Source organism: Protopterus annectens, chromosome 1.part1, assembly GCF_019279795.1.
Source record: "Protopterus annectens isolate FY-2018-M chromosome 1.part1, PAN1.0, whole genome shotgun sequence".
In the NCBI taxonomy this organism is placed as follows: Eukaryota; Metazoa; Chordata; order Ceratodontiformes; family Protopteridae; genus Protopterus; species Protopterus annectens.
Window position 1 is genome coordinate 1,274,119,044 of NC_056726.1, and position 20,093 is coordinate 1,274,139,136.

The 20,093-nt window shown below is 44.8% G+C and overlaps 1 protein-coding gene across 1 annotated transcript in view; it reads right to left on the reverse strand.

Annotated features, from left to right (window-relative positions):
* Positions 1 to 15,581: 15,581 nt before the first annotated feature.
* Positions 15,582 to 20,093, reverse strand: part of UBE2S (ubiquitin conjugating enzyme E2 S) — a 171,196-nt gene continuing 166,684 nt past the window's right edge. Inside the window, exon 4 of the mRNA XM_044081540.1 lies at positions 15,582 to 16,090. Coding sequence (XP_043937475.1) covers positions 15,797 to 16,090 — 294 coding nt within the window. The 3' untranslated portion in view covers positions 15,582 to 15,796. The remainder of the gene's footprint in view (positions 16,091 to 20,093) is intronic.

Sequence of the window (20,093 nt, forward strand, 5' to 3'; positions counted from 1 at the left end):
AATAATGCTAGTTTCCTCCCAAAGGTGCTGCCAGCTGAGACTTGCTTGGCATGGAAATGAGGGAGTCATTGGGTTTGCTTCCTGTATTGTTGTGCACTGTCTTCACCACCTCTTGGTGCTGGAGATTGCCATTGTCTGCCTCTATATGATCCTTGTGATTGCCCTCTGCCCCTTGCGCGTCTGTATCTGCCTCTTTGGGGCTTGTCAGTGGCTGGAAAGGACCAGTTTTTTGAAGGCCAATTCCTGCTAAATCGTGGTGGCTGGACCTGTAAGAAAGCTTTGACAGTTTGCATAGATTTGGCTTTTTCTTCCATTTTTCGTAGTATATCCTCAGCATTAGTACCAAAAAGTACATCCTTTTGTAAAGGAGCATCAAGAAGTTTAGCTTTCACATGATCAGGCAAATTTTGTTCCCTAAGCCAGGCATGTCTGCGAATGACTGATCCTGTAGCAGCCGCTCTACTGGAGGCCTCTAGGGCATCATAACCACATTGTAAGGTGTGTTTACCCACTTGTTCTGCACTATGCATCATATCCTGTAACTCTTAAATCTGGTTGTTCAGGTTGAGACATTTTGTTTTTTAATTGTGATAACAGGAACTGTTGATATTTAATCATATGAAACTGGCAGTTTAAGGCCCTCATGGCTAGGGTGGCCGAGGTATACCTTCTTACCCCACCTTTCTAGAGATCTAGATTCACTTTCTGCAGGAAGTGGATTCTTGGCAGTGGAGGCCTTTATTCCCTTTGGGCCTTGTGAAATGGTTTCAGGGTCAGCATTATGGCCTTTGTAGAGAAATTGGTGAGAACTGGGTACTCTGTAATATCTATCAGGCTTTACTGGTGCAGGAGGCAGAGAATCAGGATTAAGACAAGCCTCCGAATAGACATCATCCAGTACCTCCAAAACAGGGGGTATAGCCAGAGGTCTGTGCTGAGGTAACCAAAGAAATTCCCCAAGTCTTTTCTTGGAGTCTGAAGTCTTGGCCTTCCCAATGGAAGTGTTCTCTCAAGGTGTGCAAGGTTTCCCCAAAAGAAAAATCCTCAGGGGGGGGGGGGGGATACAGAAGGAATGGACTGTTCTGCATCCAAATCCTCAAAAGGGGAATAAGAGTGTTCCTCTGTATCAGAATGCTCTGATAAAATTGATCCCTGATCAGAAGAGGGGGATTCTTCCTCCACTCTGGGTCTCTTGTCAGGAGGGGGCTGAGAACCTCTGATGAGAGTTATTAGATCCTCAGCCATTTTAAGCATCTGTTTCTTAGGCATGGGGTCCAGGAGATGGGCCTTGAGCAGCAGGCCTAGTGTGATGCCTGGCTGCTTTGGATTTAGTAAAGGCCTTAATAGAAAAAGAAGATGAAGGCCTAAATACACCATGGGTGGAGGTAGATCTGTCCACATTAGTAGGCTCGACATAAGCTAGGGCTTCGGTTGTAGTCTGGGAAAGGGCCGATGACCCAGCGGTCTCTGGTACAGAAGACACCGCCGAAGGAGTGTTGTCGGTAGTCAGAGACTGCAAAGGCGTCTCGCTGAGAACCGGACCACGTGTAGCCTGTTTCGGCGTGGTCGGTGGAGACCGCGGGCCTCGCATGTCGGTCCTTTTCCTTGCGTTTTTTGGGTAAAACGGTAGTCTGAGTGTCAGACAACATTTTATAGTCAAAAGCTTTACCAAAATAGTGTTGGGCGAACTCCGCCCGACGCTTGATAGTGCGTTTATTGAAGGTAGCGCAAAAGCGACAGCCCGAGACGTCGTGGTCTGGGCCCAAACAAGGTACGCAAAGGGAATGGAAATCCTTATGCGGTATTTGCTTCCCACAAGAAATACAATTAACTTTTTCTGACATCGGTCTGAGGCAAGAAAAGTTTCCCCAACGGGGTACTTAGCTTTAATGAAGACTTCGGTTCCAAATATTTTCGTAATTCAGGAGCTGGCCGACCGGCACTTGCGAACTGCTTCTGCTTCGGGCACCGCGCGGCAAAAAAGACTGGAGAACACTGGCGTCGGCTGTGTCTTATATACTCTGGCCTTCCTGACGTCAGAAAAGTAAGCGACGACAACCGACGCCGGACCAAGACTTTGGAATTCGGCCGACCGAGGGACCGCCTGATGGCTGAAAACCCATCTGTGATTACTGCAGCTGTATGCACGATGAACATCTGTACTATGTTCATAGTGTTTCACTGTTGCAGTCATTACACTTGGGTAGAATCCCAAAGCTGAGGTTGGGTGGCTGGGTCTAAATTGGATTTGGAGAGGCTACCAAGCCCTGCAGAACTACAGTGGCAAAGCCTGCTCTGGCTTTAGAGTAGAGAGGTAAGTGGTAGTGCTTGGTGAAAGTGTGCACTGAGCTCCAGGTTGCAGCTTCTAAAATGTCTTTGGTTGGCACTCCTCTGAGGAAAGCTGCTGAAGTGTCTGCTGCTGTGGTAGAATGAGGCCTAATGCCATTAGGCACTGACTTGCCATTTTGTGCATAACAGAAGTGGAAGCGGATGCAGTGTCCTATCCATTTCGAGACTGTCTGCTTTGTAATAGGCTTTCCTTGTGATCCTACAGCATATGCTACAAACAGTTGCTCAGTTTTTCTGAAAGCTTTTGTTTTGTCCAAGTAGAAATCATAGCTGTCTGTGTATATCCAAAGCATGCAGAAATCTCTCCCCTTTATTCTGGGGATTTGGGTAAAAAGTAGGTAAATGAAGGCCACATTGGAGACCACCTTTGGCATGAATGTTGGGTTTGTCCTAAGAGAAACCCTGTCCTGATGAAAAATGAGGAAAGGTTCCACAGCCATTAATACCTGTAACTGAGACTCTACTTGCTTAAGTCATTGCTAGGAGCAGAGCAGTTTTCCATGATAAGAATTTTAGATCAGCTGTGCTAGCTGGTTCAAAAGGAGGCAGTGTGAGTTTTTCTAAAACAAAATTGGAGGTCCCAAGTAGGTACTATGCTCTCCTTGGGGGGTCTTCTATTTTCTGCCCCTCTGAGGTGCTGTCGTAGTAAAAGATGTGAAAAAATAGGAGGTTCTGTATTGTAATGAGCTGAAATGGCAGAGGCATGGATTTTAATAGATGAGAAAGATAAGCCTTTATCCAGCATCTCAGTTAGGTATTGTAAAATCTGAGGTATATTAGGGACAAGTGGCTCGAGCCCTTGTGCCTGGTTCCAAGCACAGAATCTCTTCCATTTTTCTGCATAAAATTTCCTAATGCTGGGCCTCCTGGCTTCTAAAATGACATCCATAACAGCTTTAGAGAGAGGTGCAGTCTGAGTGACTACATTATCTGCCATGCTGCCAGGTTTAAGGTTCTGAGTTGACTGTGCAGAATCTGATTGTTTTGTTGCGTCAGAAGTAGAAGACAAGGCGGGCCTTGAGACAAACTCTTCAGGATTGGGTACCAGTGCTGGCGTGGCCAGTCTGGGGCAATCAGGATAATTTTTGGCCTTTGTCTGACTTAGTAGCACCTTAGTAAGAAGAGGCATCGGGGGGAAGGCATAGACTGTCAGGCCTTTCCAGCTGAATGATGGAGCATCCACTTTCCATGCTTGAGTGATAAGTTATTGTGCAAAATTTCTGTATTTGGTAATTGTGAGGGGAGGCAAAAAGATCTATGTCTGGGTGTCCCCATTTCCTCGTTACCATGCTGAACACTTGTGGATTTAGCTTCCATTCGTGAGGATCCATGAGATTTCTGCTTAGTTCGTCTGCCAGTGTATTTTTTGTTCCTAGCAGGAAATGTGCCTCCAGATGTACTCGATAGGTCAGTGCTGTGTTCCACAAAGTCATGGCTTGTCTGCATAGGGGGTAGGAGTGTGTGTCCCCTTGCTTATGTACCACATAACTGTGGTATTGTCAGTCTTTATTAATAGTCGTCCTGGATGCATTAGGTTCTTGAAAGCTGTCAGGGCATTCTGTACAGCTAGCATCTCTTTTTGATTGATGTGAAGATGCATTTGTTCCTTGGGCCATGTGCCCTGAATACATTTTCCTGCCATATGTGCCCCCCAGGCATAATCCGATGCATCCATTGTGATGGTCTGTCTGGCACTGGGTAAGGTGAAAGGCTGTTCCTTGTTGTGGTGACAGGCCTGGGACCACCATCGAAACTCCTGTTGTAGGCAGGGAACTAAAGTTATGATTGTCTCCAGGCTGTGACAATGCTGAGTCCAAACACTTTTTAGATACCATTGTAGTTTCCTCATATGCAGTTTGGCATATGGAATTAGAAGAATGCAGGATGCCATGAAGCCCAGGGCCTGCAGAATTTTTCTTGCACGGAGCTGGGTTTCTGTTGCCATCATTTGAAAGTAATGAGTCAGTTGCCCGTTTGTCTGGCGTTAGATAAGCCATATGGGCAGTTGTATTTAAGCTTGCACCCAGGAATATTCTCGAGAGGGCACTAGTTTTGATTTCTTTTCGTTTACTGTGGACCCTAGGCAAATTAGCAATCTTTTTACAAACGCCAGATGCTTTAGAAGAATGTCATTGCTCTCTGCTTGAATAAGGCAGTCGTCCAAGTAAGGATATATTTGAATTACTTTTTGTCTGCAAAATGCAATTACTGGTGCCAGGCATTTTGTGAAGACCCTGGGCACAGTAGATAAGCCAAAGGGCAGTGCAGAAAATTGGTAAAGCATTGAGCCTATGAATCTGAGGTATCTTCTGCAAGATTGTCTGACTGGGACATGCAGGTATGCATCCTTGAGGTCCAAAGTAACTAGCCAAGCCTTCTTGCCCAGCATGGGCAGAAGTTGCTGTAGTGTTAACATTTTAAATTTTGGAACATCCAGGAAAGTATTTAGGATTGACTGGTCCAGTATTGGTCTCCAGGCTTTGTCCTTTCTGGGTACTAAGAAAAGTCTTTAATAAAATCCTTGTCCCTGTTCTTGCTGTGGAACCTTTTGAATAGCTCCCATGTCCATAAAAGCAGCAATCTGTTTTTGTGCCTCTGCCCATTGTTTTTATGGCAGGTCTGGCATACCTTTTGGTTTTGGAAGCGTGTGGAAGTGGAACCTGTAACCCTGAGAAACAATATTCAGTACCCATTGATCCTGGGTGATCATGTGCAAATTTTTTGAGAAAAGTGCTAGCTTTCCCCCTAGGGGTGCTGTCAAAAGGTAAGTGCTTGGCATTTGTAGAGGGAAGTCATTGGGACCGTTTCCTATAAGGTTGTGATTCGTCTTCCCCTCCTTTGGGGGCTGAAGCACCCCATTGTTTTGGTTTGTAGGAGCCTTGGGGCTGAGATCTGCCTCTTGGGCGTCTGTATCTGCCTCTTTGTGGCCTGACACTGGAAAGGACCAATTTTTTGAAGGCCAGTTTCTGATAAATCTAGGTGGTTGAACCTGTAAGAAATCTTTCACTGTCTGCATTGACTTTGCTTTATCCTTCATTTTCTTTAACACCTCTTCTGCCTTAACACCAAACAAAGTATCATGCTGTAAGGGAGCATCCAATAATTTTACTTTAACATGGTCAGGTAAACTTTGTTCTTTCAACCAAGCCGGCCTTCGAACAACAGAGCCTGTAACTGCGGCTCTACAAGAAGCCTCTAATGAATCAAAACCACACTGCAGAGTATGCTTTCCCACTTATTCAACTGCATGCAATAAATCCTGCATTTCCTTACTGTCAGGACTTTCTGTATTTGAAACCATTTTCTGTTTTAACAATGACATGAGGTACTGTTGATATTTAAGCATGTGAAACTGGCAGTTTAAAGCTCTTACAGCTAAAGTAGCAGAGGTGTAAACTTTTTTCCCCCCATGTGTCCAGAGCTCTGGAATCCCTATCTGAGGGGATAGGATTTTTAGCAGGGGAAGCCTTAACCCCTTTAGGACCCTGAGAAATTGTTTCTGGGTCTGCAGCGGGGTTTTTGCAAAGAAATTTATGAGAGAGAGTCAGGGACCCTGTAGTACCTAGTACCGGTCTGGCCTGACTGGTGCATGGGGTAAAGAATCAGGAGACAAACTGGATTCAGAAAAAAACATCAACAATATCAAGCACAGGGGGGATAGCCAGGGGCCTGTGCTGAGGCAATAAAGGAAGTCTCTGAGCCTTTTCTTGGATTCTGAGTAATCCTGGCTCTCCCAATGGAAATGCTCCCGCATGGTATGCAGGGTTTCCCCAAAAGAATAATCCTCAGGCGGAGAGGCTGAAGGTATGGACTCTTCTGCATCAGAGTCCTCATAGGGAGGGAGGGAGAGAATAAGAAGTTATGTCTTACCATAACGTTCCATGTTAGTTGTCTTCTCGCCTTCTTTCTTGCTGGATGGGTTCGGAGCCGATCCTCGGCTCCGACTCGGCCTATACTATAGCTCGAGAGCCATTTTTACCGGCTCGAGGCAGCCCTATATCCCACAATACCATGCGCTAACTCCCCAGATCTCGTTTGGAGCCAAGACAGTATAAACAATCTTATAATAAAAATATTATAACCCTCTTTATTAGAAGATTACCTGATAGCAACACTAAGGATACCAGGAAAAGACGCAACATATTGTATCTCCAAAAAGGAAGGACTCAATCTCGAGTCCGTCGAGGCTAGGGGGCAGGAGGGAGGGACGCAAGAAAGGCAGCGAGAAGACAACTAACATGGAACGTTATGGTAAGACATAACTTCTTAATGTTAAGTTGTCAATCTCGCCTTCATTCTTGCTGGATGGGACAGCGTCCCTAGCATCTTAGTCCTGGGTGGCTCAATGAAACAGACTCCCGAGTACAGTGGAACCAAAATCAGCTCTATGTCTGGAGGCTAAGTCAAGCTTGTAATGAGCAATAAAAGTATGTTTGGAAGCCCATGTAGCCACTGCACAAATGGCATCTAGTGGTAACCTTGCTTGAAACGCCGTTGAAGTTGATAGAGCCCTGGTTGAATGAGCCTTAGGCCTAGAGGGAAGTTGCCTGTGCCTCAACTCATAGACCAAGGTAATAATAGATGTGAGCCATCTGGAAAGGGTAACTTTCGAAACCGGAAGCCCTTTCTTACCTGCCGCACAAGAGAAAAAGCTGATCTGATTTTCTGAATTGTTTTGTCCTGTCTAGGTAATACCGTAATTGGCGATGAACATCTAATGAATGTAATTTTGTTCAGCTCTGTTCGTATAGTCTGGGAAAAAGACAGGTAAGTCAATAGAATGATTTAAATTTGCTTCCGATAGCACTTTTGGAAGGAAGGAAGGGTTTGTTCTGAGTTACCCTGTCTTTATGAAAAACCAAATAAGGAGGACGGACAGACAAGGCTTGGAGTTCGAGACCCTTCTGGCAGATGTTATAGCTACCAAAAACAGCGTTTTCCAAGAAAGTAGTTTGAGGGAACAAGAAGCTGCAGGTTCAAAAGGGGGCAGAATTAGTGAGGTTAGAACTAAATTCAAGTCCCATTGTGGAGGTGGATCTTTTACTGGAGGTCTGAGCAAAAAGATGCCCTTGAGAAAAACTTTACAGAGTTTGTGGGACAATGTTTGCTTCTGAGAGTCCAACATGAAAATTAGCAATGGCCGCTAATTGTACTCTGATAGTGGCCGATGATCCAGAATGAAAAAGCTCCGCCAGAAAGTCCAGAACCTCATTAATAGGTGCATGAAAAGGATCTAAGGACCTATTTTGCACCCAGAATGAAAAACGCTTCCATTTACTAACATAAGTCTTCCTAGTATTGGACTTATGGGAGGCCAGAATATCACGAACAGGAGGAGAGATGAGGGGAAGCCTGGCTATGGCTGGAAGTGGAGCAACCAAGCTGTGAGGTTGATGGAATGTAGATACTGATGCAGCTTGCCTGTGAGGTGGGTCAATAGATCCGGAAGGGGTTCCAGATGCCAAGGCTGTTCCAGTAGGTATTTGTGCAGGAACGGGAACCAAACTTGTAGAGGCCAAAACGGGGCAATGAGGATCATTTTGGATCTCAATGCGATTGCTTTCTGAATTAATTGCAGAATCAACGGAAAAGGAGGAAAAGCATAAAGACGACCCCGGGGCCAAACGTGAACAAGTGCGCTCTGAGGGGTTGGCCTGGCAGAGGAAAAAGTATGAAGTAGAGGCACTTGCTGTTTTGGGGAGTTACGAAAAGGTCACAGCAAGGCTGGCCCCACTTCCGAAAGATTCCATCTGCTACCGCTTGATTTAGAGACCACTCGTGAGGCATGAAGATAGTTCTGCTCAATCTGTCTGCTAGGACGTTGGACTTCCCGGGGATGTGCATTGCTATCAGAAACCGTTGAGATGAAATTGCCCATTGCCAAAGTCGGAGTGCTTCTCGACAGAGGGGATAGGACTTTGTTCCGCCCTGCTTGTTTATGTACCACACCACAGACATATTGTCCGTCTGAATTGCTATAGTCCCCGTGGGAAGAGAGCTCTGAAGGGCTTGCAACGTCAAAAGCACCGCCCTCATCTCCAGGACATATGTGCAGGTGGCATTCTGACTGTTGCCAAGTGCCCTGGACCATCCTGCCCTGATAATGCCCCCCCCACCCGATCAGGGAGGCATCCGTTGTGACAGTGGCAACTGGAAGGGGGAGAACAAAGGGTCTGCCCTGAAAAAGCTGAGGGGAAACCATCCACCAGGAGAGATGTTTCTTGCAAGATGGGGTTATCCAAATGTTGTGGGTCATTGGTAGCTGTTGAAAAGACCACTGAGAAAAGAGCATCCACTGAAGGAGCCTCATGTGGAAGCGGGCTAATGGAAGTAGAAGAATCGCCGCCATGAGGCCTAACACTTTCAATACTCGGTTGACCTGGACTTTGTTGGGCTGAAACAGGGTCTGAACATACCGCCTTATGTCTGCCACTCTCTGGGTTGGTAGTATTGCCGACATTTCTGTGGTGTTTAATACGGCGCCTATAAAGTTTATACATTGACAAGGCAACAAGGAGGACTTTGCAAAATTTATAGAAATACCCAGACTGTTGCAAAGCTGAATAGTGTAATCCCTGGCCATTATGAGAAATACCCACACTGTTGCAAAGCTGAATAGTGTAATCCCTGGCCATTATGAGATTCTGTTTGGTGGTAGCGGAAATGAGCCAGTCGTCTAAGTATGGAAACACCTGGAATCCTTTCCGTCTCAGGTGAGCCGTGACCACTGCCAAACATTTGGTGAACACCCGGGGGGCTGTGGTGAGACCAAAGGGCAGGGCTCTGAATTGAAAATGACTGACTCCCAGCCAGAAGCGGAGAAACCTCCTGGAGTGTCTGTGTATCTTATGTGGTAGTACGCGTCCTGGAGGTCTAACGAGCACATCCAGTTGTCTCTGCCCAAAAAGGGTAGAATGGACTGCAGTGTTACCATCCGAAATTTTGTCTTTAGCACAGATTTGTTTAACCTGCTGAGATCCAAAATAGGTCTCCAGTCCCCTGTCTTTTTTGGTACCAAAAAGAACCTGGAGTAAATTCCGGACCCTAGCTGATCTGCTGGGACTGCCTGGATGACTCTTTTTGCCAATAGCTTTTCTATTTCTAGCTGAGCCTGACCCCTTTGTGCGGGTGGTACATCTGGGTAGGGGTTTTGGCGGTTGTACCGGGGGGATGGTAAAAGGGATTTTGTAACCCTCGGATATGATCTTCTGTACCCAGGTGTCTTGGGAGAGGGATTGGCAGGCTTCCGGGTACAGAGAATCTTCCCCAGACTGCCTCCGAAGGCAGACAGTTGGGCAGCTTCTCAGGGATGCTGAAAGGGTTGATCAGGAAAAGATTCCCTAGAACCCTGGTTCTGAGGACCCCCTCTGCCCCTGGGGCGGCGTCTGTTATTTCCCCCTCTGCCTCTAGGGGGAAAATCACCACGTGCGGCAGGAGCGACTCCCTGGGGTTTGCGGAACCACATCTTTCCCCCCTTCTGTCCCTTAGGATAAGGTCTAGAAGGCGTGGAAAAACGGACTCCCATGGCAGAGAGAGTTTTACCATCTTGCTCGCATCTGGTGAGGGTATTCTTCACCTGAGGTCCGAACAATTCCGAACCATCAAAGGGGGTGTTAGTGAAGGCCGCCTTGAAGGGATCGGCAAAGTTAGAGCCGCATCCAAGCGTGACGTCTTAACGCAACGCCTGTACCAGCGGCCCTATTCGCTCCATCGGCTGCGTAAGAAATTAGTCGCATAGAGGAGTTAACGATGGATTTCAGGGTAGCCAGCTGAGAGTTTATTTTGTCCTTAAACTCCGCAGCAAAAGGATCCTGTACCGTTTCACCCAGCTCTTTGAGCAAGTCTCTTTGAAGGCGGGTGAAATGACAAATAGTTCAGCGATCGCATAGAAAAGGTCGCTGAAGCAAAGGTCCGCTTGCCGTACCTGTCCATGGTCCTGGACTTGTTAGGAGGATGAACAGATACAGAAGGATCAGCCAATTCCTTCTTAGTGGCTGCTGCTACCACCATAGCATCAACTGAAACACCTCTGGTGAGAAAGGATTTATCTGGTGCAGAAATAAATTTAGAAGGCCTCCTAGGGGTAGGTTCCATTGAATCAGGAGCTGCCCATGCCTTTCTAGCCACTACCTCCATTAGTGGGTCGAAAGGGGGAGACACCCAGGAGGTGGAAGGGCGAGATCCAAAAGCGTCAAGGTAAACCGACTCGTCCTCGGAAGGTTTGAGAGTGGACCAATTTCCCCTCTGTCTTAGGATTTTCAGGATGTCTGAAAATGAGACATCCTCAGAGGGGGATCTGGGGGAACCTTCAGACTCATCCAAGTCGGTGTCCGACGTGACAGACTCAGGGGAGTCTATGTGCTTCCTCTTGCACTTTCTTTTCCTAGGGGGTTCCCCTGAAACTTCAGGGGAGCCCTCGGAAGAGGAGGTGACACCCAAAGTGGGTACCCCACGCTTTGGATCTCTGCTGACGGGTGCAAGAGAATGGCCAGAGACCGTAACAAGCACTATGGAGGCAGGAGCTGCAGAACTTAACCTTGGAGTGGACACTGGGTCCAGCACACTCCTCATCACCTCAAAGGCTCCCCTATCAGACACCAAAGGTAGCACCGGCTCCGAAGAGACCGGAACCACCCCCGGAGCAGACAGAGAAGGCTCCGAGAATGATGTCGGGGCCGAACTAGCCAGAGCCGAAGCTCCGAGAGGGAGAGCGGGGTCAGACAAGGGTCCGATACCACTCGCCCCCTCGGAGTGGACAATGGAGTCTCGGCGCCCGGACCTCTCCACGGACGGAACCAATGAAGAGGTCGGAGCCGAAGACACCGGAGCCGAAGGAGGAAGTATTGGCTCAGACGTAGGCAAGGTCACGGTTCCGAGAAACTCCGGCTCCGAGCTAGAGTGATGAATCGGAGGAGGAATAGATAATTGTATCGAAGGAGCCACAGTCTGGTGAGGTGGGCTCTGGAGCATTTGGGCCAGTGCCTGAGATTTTATGAGTCTACTGACCACCCCTCTCGATATTGTCAGAAAGCCTAGATGACCTCGATGAATGAGTCCTATGATTCCGCTCCGATGAGAGGGGATCTCTGAGCCGATCTAACTGACTAGAGAGGGTGATCTAGAGCGCTTGCGCGCTGGGGTCGGCTCAGATGATGGTTTCGGAGCGGAAACCACTTTGCTCGCCTCAGAGCCAGCCGGAACAGAGGTCGGAGCCATCTCGATAACGCCAGCCCTAGACTCAGAAGCTGGAGCAGAGGGTTTGGCGGTTTTTGATGACTTCCCCGAACCAGACTTGGACGGGGAGTCATCGGGCTTTAACAAGCCCCTTAGAATAAGCTTGTTACGCCTCTCCTGCAGGACTCAAATTAAATCAGTGACAAACGGAACAAGAGTCCTGCAGGTGTAAAGGCCCCAAGCAATAGACACAAGTGTGACCGTCTGTCAGAGACATCTTCTGACAGCACGAGTCACACTTCTTGAATCCCGAGACCTTAGAGTCTTTGGACATGGTCTAGACCACAGTAAAAAAAGCAGTCCACACACACACTCAATTTAAAATTAAATATAAAAATAGTTAAGGGAACTGACTAAACCCACACACACACAGATAGGAAGGGGTGGGGAAACTGAGGTAAAGCCCGTAGGCCTAAGATAAAAAATTAACTAAAGAAGGGGATTCAAGAATAGGGTAATCAGTAGGGACCTAGACAAGGATAACTACTGGGAAAAAACTACCTGAAAACTAGTTCAATAAAGTAAAAACTCCTTACTGACCTGAGCCGGTAAAAAAAAAAAGACAACCTCGTAGCGAAGCGGCAAACGAGATCTGGGGAGTTAGCGCATGGTATTGTGGGATATAGGGCTGCCTCGAGCCGGTAAAAATAGCTCTCGAGCTATAGTATAGGCCGAGTCGGAGCTGAGGATCGGCTCCGAACCCATCCAGCAAGAATGAAGGCGAGATTGACAACTTAACATTATCCCTGATCAGAAGAGGAATCGGAGAAAATGGAAACCTGGCCAGAGGAATCTTAGTCAGTGTCTTGCCTAGGCTTTTGGTCAGGAGGGGGATGGGAACCCCTGATTAAAGTAATTAGGTCTTCAGCCATTTTAAGCATCTGTTTCTTTGGTATGGATGACTGTTCTGGAGAATGCTGTACTTTGTTTCCTGGTCTTTAATGGTGTTTTTGACTTTGCCTTTGCTGCTGTAGTGGGCTTAATTGTAAGCTGTGAAGGTCTGAAAACACCCTCAGAAGCAGATGCCTGCTCAGCGGCTCCGGACCCATCTGAGGGAATAGTTTCCGTAGGCCCAATACCTTGAGTTTCCACAGGCCTCAGTGTCACCACGTGGCTGTCAGTTACAGCCTGTGGCTCTGAAGTAGCGGGTGTCAGGGGTTGCGAAAGCGCTTCACTGAGAACAAGCGACTGGCCTAGAAGAGGCTTCGGTTTTGGACCTCAGATGCCTGTCCTTTTCTTTGTCTGCGTTTTTTATAAACTCCAGCCGCCGGTTGTTCCGACGGCATTATGTAATTAAACCTTCGGCCAAAATAATGTAAAGCAAAATCAAACAGACGTTTAATGGTGCATTTATTGAATCTAGCACAAAACAGACAACTACTAACGTCGTGGTCAGGGCCTAGGCAAGGAATACAGTAAGAGTGAAAGTCCTTATGAGGCATTTGCTTCCCACACGAAATACAATTATTAACTTTTACTGACATCGGTCTGGAGCAAGAAAAAGTTTCCCCAACGGGGTACTTAGCTTTATTGAAGATTTCGGTTCTGAAACTCTCAAATTTTGAAAATCTCAGGAGTCGGCTGACCGGCACTTGCGAATTGCTTTTGCTTCGGGCACCGCGCGGCAAGAAAGACTGAAGAAAATGGCATCGGTTGCAGCTTTTATACCCCTGGCTCACTGACGTCAGGGAAGAGGAGACAGCAACAGACGCTGGACCAAGACTTCGGAACTCGGGCCGACTGCGGGTCACCTGCCAGGATAACCCAAGTGTAATTGAAACAGTGAAATACTGTAAACATCCTGTGCTTTGGAGGAAATGGAAGCAGCATTAAGCTGGTTTAAGTCCTGGGAAATAAGAACCATGGCATACTTCACCATACGAGTTTGGCAGTTAACTCTAAAGGCTTGGGTAGAAAAATGTATAAATTCTTTCCTAACTGGTCCATCATTTTGTCGTCTATCTTAGACGCAAAGAGGAGATCTGTCGGGATTGCTTATCCGGTGCAACAATAATTACAGCAGGGTCGGCCAAATGGGGCTTGAGAAATTTAGTTGTCAGGTACTTTACAGAACCTGTCTGGTCTCTTTAGTGCAGGTGGCTGAGAATTAGGAGTTTGGAGGATGAGTCAAAGACATCCAAAGTATGCAGGGATAGCAAAGGGAGAAGGGGATTCCATCTGGAGAAGCTCATATCTTTTTTGAACCTCTGTCATTTGGGTGGAATCCCACTTGAAATGCTCCCTCATTTTGGTAATTGTTTCCCCAAATGTAATATGTTCTAGTGAGGAATCACCTTCTAGGGAGTCCTATTCTGGTGTGCAGTATCCTAAGGGGGAAGCTAATTGAGAAGAGTAAGAAAGGGACTCATCAGTAGATGAAGCGGAAGGTTCCTCTTGAGTTTGAGGCAAGGGGCTAAGGACGCAAATTAAGGACAGCTAGATGGCTGTGGAGGGACTTCAGAACAAACGACTGGCAAATAGAGCAGGATTTGTAGTCGTGGGAAGGCCCTAAGCAAAAGAGGTAGAGGTCATGGCAGTCTGTGCGGGATTTGATGTCCGGACTTATCGGCTAACAATTAAGCAAATGACAGCAATCAGAACTAGAAAAATAAAGGTTCCCCAATGGGGTACTTAACTTTTAAGACGTCTTTGGCATGGAGCAGAACGAGCAAGCTGACATTCAACTGGCGACAGAAAAGTTTTGAGGTCTGTGCGTGTGGATGTCACATTTATGGCCCATGGTTTATGGCACCTACTTGTGATGTCCCACGCACCACACAGCAGCAAGGCCAAGCTTTTACATGGGCCAGACATTCGGGTCACCTCAGGCAGAGGATCCCTCATGTTTAGAATACTGCAAAATGAGAATAGGACATGTATGCTTTCCCCAATCACCACTTTACAGTCTCCAATCTCCTTCAGACTGGCCCTCCTGTGTAGGATATATAATCCAACTGTGTGCATCTTCCTCCACTCTTGTACATCACCCCATACACCTTCTTAAAATACGTATACACCACAGCCATGTCCAACCCTTTTGCAAAATTTACTACCATCTGACCTTCTGCATTCCTCTCCTTAACACCTCCTCACCCCCTCTGTTACCTTCACCAACATGCCCACTGAAATCCACTCAAATCCTTGGGTTCACTTTTTCCTACATCAGAAAACAAGCTATCACAAAGTGGAAGCCCCCCCCCTTTAAGGGAACTTAGCTGCCCAGCAATGGAACAGCATTAGCAAACCAATCTTCAAAAGCCCACAGAAGAGCCGTTTTCAGTGGCAGAAGCTCTAAAAGGTTTGGTGCCCAAACCTGACAGCCTCAGCTAGAGATGATTGACACTTTGGATGCACAGAAGGTGCCCTGAAACTTTGGAAGCCATCTGGCTGTTGTATCCTTTGCAGAATATAACCCATACAGCTTAGGCTGTTATAGCAATAATTAAGAAACATCTGCAGGCTTCTGAAATTGGGTGGGTAGAGGAGTGGCTGTGGCTAGCAAGACAGACAAGTTAAAAACTTGGGAAATTTTTGCTTTACTACAGTAAGCCAAGGTGGAGGATGCCAGTTTTAGCCATCAAGTGAGAAAATATTTGGTTGTTGGACTTGCTAACAGGAGATCAACATCAGCTGGAAGAGGCCAAAAGAAAATCTCTTTCCAGTAAAATAATCTAACCCAGGAGATTAAACAGACTTCAGTTAAATGGAAATTGCAATATGCCCATCAATTCAATTTCTGACCAAATATTTTATGCTCCTGGATCTAAATTACATAGAGATAAACATTTTGCAGTTTCTGCAAACTAACCTCACCAATAATTTCAATTCATATTTTAGTCCCATTTTCAGTTTCTCAGAGATGCAATAGTCTTTATACCACTTAAGACTGAAGATGACATGCATCTCTTAGATACTAAAACAAAAGGTAATAGAATTAAGGGTTTGCTACCGGCATCCAAACCCACATTATAACTCACCTGAACTTTGGGAAAGGCAGATTTAAAAAAATGTTTTTATTTTTTTTTCTTTCTTTTTTTCATAATTTAAAATAAATTAGATGAAAAACTGAGAGCTAGCAAAAGCATTCAAAAGTAGGGAAAAAATAAACAGGAACAAAACACTTGTCAACTTCCCCACCCACCAAAAGTTTTGCTTCTTCCAAAGAACCATAATTTAGTCCACAATACCAACTCTAAAATGTCCATGTAAAACACTAAAGTCGACGGAGAGCTCTTTTTTTGTCCATTTTTTTCTTTGCTGCAAGCTTTTTGTCTTTGTCTCCTGCATGCTTTTTTGCCATAGGTCCATCACCTGGGGCTATGGATGCAGCTGAAGAACAAGGTTCACAATTATCTTTTCCTTTAGGGTTGGAAGTGGAAAGAGCATGGATCTCTGTCATTAGTCTGGCACGGGAAGCATACTCTTCATAGTTTTCCAAAAGTAATCTCCCGGCTTCCTCATTGAGTGCAGACTCTGGGTTTGGATGTATCATCAAGCACTTGATGGTCTGAAAAAAAACAGAAAAATGAAAATAATGGAATGCTACAACTAAACACCCTAGAATGCAATCCATGAAATACTGTATTGGAACTTAAAATATGGTATACTGCAACTGTAAGAAATGGTATAGTTTTTAAACTCCTAAAACTTGTATCCACTCAAAGTTGATCTGCAATACAGATATCTGCCCCAGAACTGATCAAAGAGAACGTATTTCTATTATAACAAGGTTAGTCCTACTGGGGGAATGTCCACTTAGAGAGAGAGAACCTGAGGAGAAAACACCTCCAAGCATAAAATTAAGCCACCTAAATACAAAACAGAAAAAATAACTCCTGTGTGTAAATCACCCAAGGGCAACATAAAAATCATAGCTGCAATCTAGAAATAAAAATTATGTTCTTACCATACTGACAGATGGCCATGGTTTATCCCACTCCCCATAACTAGGGCTGAAGCACCACCTAAAAACAAAAGTTATGTACTTACCATAACAATGTAACCATACTGCCAGCTTCCATGCTCAACATATGGGTATCACAGATCAGATTTCGGACCATTTCAGAATTTGGATCCAAGGCTCAGGCTCCTTCCCTTACACACAGTCCTCTGCTACATCAGGAGTTTTCCCAGTTCCTACAACAAAGGCCAATTACACCCCCTTCAAAAAGGGAATATTTTCTGAAGACGCCCAAAGAACTCCTGAAATGCAGCACATAGCAAAAACATGACCAGGCTGCCAGAGCAGTGCAGTCGCTCCAGGACCAACAAAACATGAAATGAGAACTAATAGGGGGAAGGAGGGAGGGAAGTTGAAGACTGAAGACCACACCAATTTCTCTTTATGGCAAGTACATAACTTTCGTATCAGTTTGTCCTACAACATATGGGACAGAGCCCCCTAGCTACTTCTAACCTCGGAAGATCTCACAGAAGTATATTTTGTAGCATGGCTGAACCAAAGAAAGCTCTGACCTAGACTGCAAATCTAGTTTATAGTGAGATATGAAGGTATGGACATTAGACCAAGTAACTGCTGAAAAAATATCAACTGAAAGTTGAGAAAAAGGCAAATGAAGCAGACACTGACATAGCAGAATGAGCCTTAGGCTTGCCAGGTAGTCATAGTCCCTTTCCTTATATACATAAGAAATGTACTCTACCATCATGAAAGTGTTACTTCAGACACTCCCTTAGCAAAATTTGTTGGAGAAAAGGATAAAAACATTAGAAAGACTAATTGTGGTGCAAATAAAATCAGAGTTGATGATGCACATCCATAAGATGCAGCATGTAGTCTTATTAAAAAAGTATGTGCGTGTATTGAAGACACTTTGGGGAAGGAAGGATTGGTCCTCCGTGATGCTCAGTCCTTGTGGAAAACCGAGCGAGTTTACAAGAAAGGGCATCAAGTTCTAAAAACTCTTCATGCAGAAATTACGTAACTTAACTCTAGTGATAGTTCTCACAATGACTAGGCATCTTTTCCATTTTCATTCTTCCTCAACCCATGTGTTCGGATCCAATCCTCTGATCCAACTTTGCCGCATACTACAGACTTCAGACTAAGCTCTTGAGCCCCTCCTTCTACCCTTAATGCACTATTCCATCCAGATTACCTCAGATAGAATTTGCTCCCATATAACCCTATAACTAAACAGAGACAAATATAGCAGATAGAGAAAGGAAGGGGTCAAACCCAGCACTTTAGAATTCAAATATAACCTGACAGGTCTCTCCAGGAAATAAATGGATAGGAATGAAGCTGAAGACAGATGTCTAGTTATGGCGAGTACACAACTATTAAATCTGAAGAGGACCTTTTCATTCTTCCTCAAACCATGGGACAAAGTACACAGCTACGTTGATCTTGGGTGGCCCTCATGGAAGGATATTCCTCAGTATCCCCAAATCAAAGGCAACTTTTTCTACAGATATCCAATTTGTAATGAGTAACAAAGGTATAAGCATTTGGACCATGTGGGTGCAGCGCAAATACCAATAGATGTTCTTGACCAGAAAAATCAGATGAAGCAGCCATGGATCTGGGTTGAATGAGCCTTGGGAGGTTTAGGTAAGGTCACGCCTTGATAATAAATCCAAGAAATACAGTCTGTAATCCATTTGGCTAGACTAGTCTTTAGAGACTGGACAACCCAGTCTTTTTGGTGAAAGTGTTGATCTGATTTTCTAATTTGTTCAGTCCTACGAAGATAAAAATGCAATTGTCTATGTACATCAAGGAGATAGAGCACGTACTGTCCCTTATTTGAAAAATTTGGAAAGATGGCTCAAATGAATGAACTGATTGTTATTTTCAAAAAACACTTTTACCAAAAGGTTTGTCCATAAAACAACCTCATCTTCGTGAAAAATGATGGAAGGGGTTTTAGAAGAAAGAACCTGGAGTTCAGATATGCTCTTTGCAGAAGTAATGGCTACTAAGAAAACAATTTTCCATGAAAGTTTTTAAATCTGTTTTAGCTGAAGGTTTAAAAGGTTTTTGACTTGGGCCGTGTGTCACAACTATTAGATCCCAAGGACGTGAGGGATGTTTTACTGGCGATTCATCTCCCTCATCCTCTTACAGCAAGAAATATGGACAAACCCATAAACAATGGTGGGACAAAGGCCCAAAACAGGGACAATTTTTAAATATTGCTCTTACAAACCTAGAAAGTTAATAGAACAGGTTTTGCATGTGTGAATTTTCTGAAGGGTATAAAGTCTAAAATGCAAACGTCTGTTACTTTCTGGCTTCTCAATGACTTGCCAATAATTTGCCAGAAAACCAAAATTTTATGAATAAGCCAAAAATGAGGAGAAAATCTAGACAGTTGAGAGTTATGTTGGTGATCTAAGAAAAAATACCTTTCAGAAACGCCTTGCATAATTTGGATGAAGCCAACGAATAATTTCTATCCCCTGTGTGAAAATTAGAAAATCGCTGCAAGTTGAATTTTAATCATTCAGAAACAGTCACTCCAATGGACCTAAGGAAGTTTGCACTGTAACTTCCAAATAAGCCTTTGACAATCAAATTATGTCCTCACATTTCAAACAAATGTTCATATCTTTGGAACCAGAGCAGTTATGAAAAAAGTATAAATGGCAAACTCTTCAGCACAAACTATTTTACTGTTTTATTTTTTAGATTCTAGAGCTTAAACTGAATTTTATAAGTCAGGAACTATTACATTTGTAATATTTTCTAAATGTAAAACATCTCTGCAACCGCTCAAGTTACACACATACTGTTGGCAACATTTAATCTAGCAGAGAGCTGTCATGAGGTTAAGGAGTTCTGTTACTTGGTTGCAGAGATATTTAGAAAAATTTGAAAATTATATCTATATAAATTAATACAATAAAAACAGTTAATATCTATTTACCTGCACTAGGTAGAGCTCAAATAATACAGTTGAGATTGCCATTGTGCAAGCTTTAATATGAAATCTTTCACAACCTTGTACATAAGTTTTTCTAATTATTGATGCAAATATGAACAAGCAATATTGGACACCTAGATGAGTCCGTAGCAGTTAACCTAGTTAACCAGCACCTAGAGCAGTTAACTGCAGATGCACCTAGAGGTGTCACGTGGACGTAATGAGTTAGAGAGTTGCTAATCTAATTATTGATGCAAATGTGAACAAGCAATATTGGACACCTAGAGGAGTCCGTTGCAGTTAACCAGCACCTAGAGCAGTTAACTGCAGATGCACCTAGAGGTGTCACGCGGACGTAATGAGTGAGAGTGTTGCTAAAAACTGAACTGCAGAAAGTGGAGCAGAGAAAGGGTCAAACTCATTCATTCAAAGCCCCAACAGAATCTTTCCCACTTGCTCGTGTATACTTTTATAGTAGATTCTTTTTGACAAGCCAAAATGGTGCATACAGTGTGGAGAGCTTGGGCTGTCGAACCATTACTGAAAGGGGAGAAACCATGCGGTTAGGTTGAGGGCCTGTATGTTGGGATGTTAGATCCTTGATGGGTGAGGGGAGATTTG